Raw genomic sequence first — 4,705 nt, forward strand, 5'->3', positions numbered from 1 at the left:
TATATATATGCATGTATGTATTTATATATATATATATAAACACGATGTTGAACAAGAAGTTGTATATAGACGATATAACATGAATGAAATATAAGGAAGTAGAAGAAAAGTTAGAATTTAACCAAAATCCAAAAATAACAGTTCGCATCAACTATAGCCAAATTTAACCTTATTCTAAAAATCTCAGCTAATCACTCTCCAACTTGTAATGTTTAAATGCTAATATGATGACACAGGTAAAACGTTTTATTGAAGTAAAGGCTGTGACTCAAAAAAGCTGATAACCACGTGGTTATATTTTATTCCGAATTTAAAGGAGAAACAAAGAGCGAAATGCTTTTCATTTTGTCATTATCAATAAAATCAGAAAACAATTTCTCAGAGCACTTGTAAAATCATGTTGAACTGGCGGTTGTCTGCTTTGAGACATCAGAACAGTATAACTTTTCGTTGAATTTGATGTTCTGAAAAAAAAAAAAGAAGTTATATATTAGGGGGTTACTCTATAATTTTCTAGAGCGCAAGTTTATTTTTAAACAAGAATGTTGTTGAGAGTGACTTCGAGGTTTCGGCCATTTACGCCATCATCGGACAGCGATGCATTAGAGTTAATCTTGGGTTTATATTGCCTATGTTGAGTTAAAGCCCTCCTTATGTCTGTGGGTTTGAGTGGGGTGGTAATTAGGTTTCAGGGTGAGTTGTTATGGAGAGGTGTTTGTGAGAATTTTTTATCGATTAGATTTGGGGTTATTGTTTAGAATTTATTTATGTATATAGAGCTCTGACAGCAAGTGCGTATGTTTAGATATGTCGCTTTGTTCGGTAGGCACTGGATGTGTTAGCAGTTTAGTTATTTTTGGTTTTATTAGATTTAATTCTTTGTTTGGCAATTTAAAATGAAAGGCAGAAAGTCCACTGTTTGGGACCTTAATAACTTGGGATTCTTTTGTTCTTTTACTTGTTTCAGTAATTTGACTGCGGCCATACTGAAGCACCGGCTTTAGTCGAACAAATCAAATCCAGGACTTATTCTTTGTAAGCCTAGTACTTATTCTATTGGTCTCTTTCGCCGAACCGCTAAGATACGGGGACGTAAACGCACCAACATCAGTTGTCAAGCGATGGTGGGAGGACAAACACAGACACACAAATACATACATACACACACACACACACACACACACACACACACATATATATATATATATATATATATATATATATATATATATATATGTATGTGTGTGTGTGTGTGTGTGTGTGTGTGTGTGTATGTATGTATGTATACACACGACGGGATTCTTCCAAATCTACTCACGAGGCTTTCTTTGGTCGGCCCGAGACTATAGCAGAAAACATTTGCCCAAGGTGTCACGCGGTGGGACTGAACTCTGAACCATGTGCTTGGACAGCAAGCTTCTTACGCCACAGCCACTCCTGCGGTATGTCAACTTTGTTGTAATGAATGTTTTTAGAGGTTCACGAAAGAAAGTAAGTAGGTGGTATGTTTTAGCGGGTTAATTTTATAACCTGTTGTTGCTATTATTTAGAGTATTTGCTATTTTTATTTGCAAGGTGGGGGTCATTACTTGGGCATGTCGCGATGTTGTTAGTATAGAAAATTGTTTCTCTCCTGCTTTGGGGTTCACATAAGGATTTAGTTAGGTGAAGAGTTTGTTGATCTGCATGTTTCTCCTTAAGTCTTTATTGTTCTGTAAACAATTTCATTAACCCATTACCTCCCATAATTCTATTAACTGGAATTTTTTTTATGAAACTGATTTCTAGCATAAAACAGCCTTAGAAACACGTTGGAATGATCAAAATAACATTTCAAAATAACATTTTAAATAGAAATAAGCGAGATATTAGGTGAAAAATTAGCGAACCTCATTTGAATATCAGAGAAATATACCTAGTAGATATAGCAAAAGGGTTAGATATGTGTAAATATTGACAGATAATTACGAAATTTGTAATTTTTAAGTGAGCTCATATGAGATCACTGGTAGGTAATGGGTTAATATAGAGAGATTCTAGCCCTTGTGTTTTATAGAGGCTGGATTTGTGGACTGTGTGTTAATAAATATTTCTTCTATTGTTTCAGACGTGGGCATTTTATAAGGTGTTATTTTAAGGACGGCGGTGCTATTTCAACAACATTAACATGGCAGCAATATATAAACACATACATGTTATGTAAATAATCAAAAAACATCAGCGCGCATATACATTCATATATGAATATTAACAAGCACATACGCACACACCCAAACACACACATACATACACATACATGCATTATAACACAAAATATGTCAAAACAGTAATTTAACTAGTAGAAGATCAATAATTTGTTTAATTCACCAAAATAGATTATATACCGATATATTTTGATGCAACAAAAAGGTGAGCCATAAATTCCACCGCGGAAGCTGCAGAGGATGTCACTAAGTGGTTTTAGATTCAGAAGGTGGGGATGCAAGCTGAGATTTGTTCATCTACGACTGGGTCAACCGGGCGAGTGTGAGGTCTGATGCTGAAAGACTCAAAATCTCTTATGACTCTTTCCCAGGAATAACGAATATTACTGATGATGTGCCTCAGAACATTCGCGTGATGTGTCTTGGAAATATATACATATATATAACTCATAAATAAGGGTAAAAGAGAAAAATTCCTATGCCGAGAAATAGACTTTAAATCGTCAATAACCACATATAATTCAACACTGAGAAGAGTATAATCGAAGAGGAAAAGCCCATACCTCTGCTTTCTTCAATAATTTCGTTGCCACAACTCCCACTATTGAGAAAGCATACTTTGAGGAAATAAGGTAACATGCTACTTTCTACAAAAAGTACCGGGTTGCACAGAATCCTTTTTCTGTGGAAGGACATTCTCTTCAAAGTTTTGTTCTTGTCAGCAGTTTTGATGGCTTTTATTCAGTCACACGGACAATTATATAGTCATTGTTTAATAGACTTGACAATTATGTTAATGTAATACGTTTGAAGCTTCGCTACTTACCTTTGACCTCAAGCATTCACATTTGCAATTATTTTTGCAAGCTTGGCTAAAATTTTCCGAGCACTTTGTCACAATACATCTCGAGGTGCAATTCGGTGGAACTGCTTCAGATCCAACGAAGAGAACCAAAGATATCAGCATCAGTTTGAAGATTAGATTGTTCATATTCTGTAAATATATGTATTAACATAAATATTGAAAATAAGTTGGGAAAATGTATGTCTGTATGGTGTGTGTGTGTGTGTGTGTGTGTGTGTGTGTGGAAGACGACGTGTGAGCATTCAGCTTTTGCCGAACGACCTGCACAAATGATTTGTTTATAATGATCAAATGTTCGTGCCGCTCATTATCTCAATCTCTCCATCCAAACGACATTGGTTTCAACATGTGCACTGTGTACCACGCAGTGTCGAAGCGAGCGCAGAGCAACATGAAATGAAGTCTTTTGCTCAAGAACACAGCGTACCACCCGGTCTAGGAATTGAAACCACAATCTCGCGATAGTGAGTACAACACCCTATCCGCTTGGCCATAAATATATTTTTTGATGACATAAGAACTTATAAACATTTGAGAGAACGCAAAATAGTTCTTTTTTTGGAATAATAGGTGTCGAAGCATACATGAACTTATAAATAGTAGCATGTAAATACTGGGTTGTAAAACCCTTTGGGACAGAAAAAGTTGAATGCACGAGTAACCTTCAGCTTTTTCTATTTAAAAGAGTTTTTCAATCCAATATTTACATACTATTAGTTGTAGCTTTTTCGAAGGCGGTGACCTAGCAGTAATCATTAGCATACCAGGCGAAATGCTTAGTGGTATTTCGCCCGTCGCTACGTTCTGAGTTCAAATTCCGCCGAGGTTGAATTTGCCTTTCATCCTTTCTGGGTCGATGAATTAAGTACTAGAGTCTATGTAATCAACTACCCCTCATCCCACCCCCTTGTACCTATAGGAGAAAGGATTATTTATAGCTTCTTTGTGTACTTCGATATCCATTGTTCCAAAAGAGATATAAAAATATTCATTAATACGTATATATGAAGCATATTCTTATTATAAGCAAACAATACCCAGCATTACATACAGGACGAACAATTAGATCTACATTGTATATTTGGGATCGGTTCACCTGTTTTCTTTCGTTAGGGGGGAAAGAATAGTGTCTAATATATTTAATAATAGTTTAACTACAAAAAATAATTATAACAGTAATTTAACAAGAGTTGCGATGGAGAAATTTGCCTTTATTTTACATGCAGCATAGACGAATAGGAATAACCCTCAAACATTATAAGATTTTTATATTTTTTCTAACGCAATAATAATAATAATAATAATAATAATAATAATAATAATAATAATAATAATAATAAAGAATTTCATGTGGCATTTTCCAGGGTGACTCACTATCACCACTCCTCTTCTGTCTAGCCTTAATGCCTCTCTCAAAATTGCTCAATGATGCACAGTATGGTTATAAAATATTTGATAAAAATATAAATCATCTCATTTACATGGATGATTTGAAGCTATTTGCAAAGAATGACCAACAACTCAAAGGCCTACTAGCGATTGCTAAACAATTCAGTGATGACATCAGGATGCAATTTGGCCTTGATAAATGTGCAAAAGCTAACTTTATCAAAAGAAAAATGACAAAAACATCTAA

General features: G+C 34.9%; 1 protein-coding gene and 1 long non-coding RNA gene across 2 annotated transcripts in view; one reads left to right on the forward strand and one right to left on the reverse strand.

Moving 5' to 3' along the window:
• LOC128248882 (uncharacterized) overlaps positions 1-4,705 on the forward strand; it is a 106,714-nt gene that overhangs the window by 80,560 nt on the left and 21,449 nt on the right. The window lies entirely within an intron of this gene.
• On the reverse strand, positions 269-3,195 carry LOC106875685 (uncharacterized). The gene is made up of 2 exons (XM_014923934.2): positions 3,031-3,195; positions 269-464 (listed from the first exon to the last, which is right to left on the reverse strand). The coding sequence occupies exons 1-2, from the start codon at positions 3,193-3,195 to the stop codon at positions 396-398; spliced, it is 234 nt and encodes a 77-aa protein (XP_014779420.1). The 3' UTR covers positions 269-395.

The sequence above is a fragment of the Octopus bimaculoides genome, chromosome 1, assembly GCF_001194135.2.
Source record: "Octopus bimaculoides isolate UCB-OBI-ISO-001 chromosome 1, ASM119413v2, whole genome shotgun sequence".
In the NCBI taxonomy this organism is placed as follows: Eukaryota; Metazoa; Mollusca; class Cephalopoda; order Octopoda; family Octopodidae; genus Octopus; species Octopus bimaculoides.

What these genes read in the sequence shown, in the direction of transcription:
- LOC106875685 (XM_014923934.2), bottom strand. Translation starts at nt 3,195, where the DNA reads ATGAACAATCTAATCTTCAAACTGATGCTGATATCTTTGGTTCTCTTC. An exon ending in GTGAATGCTTGAGGTCAAAG is followed by an intron (nt 465 to 3,030) that starts GTAAGTAGCGAA and finishes TTTTTTTTTCAG; the next exon opens with AACATCAAATTCAACGAAAA.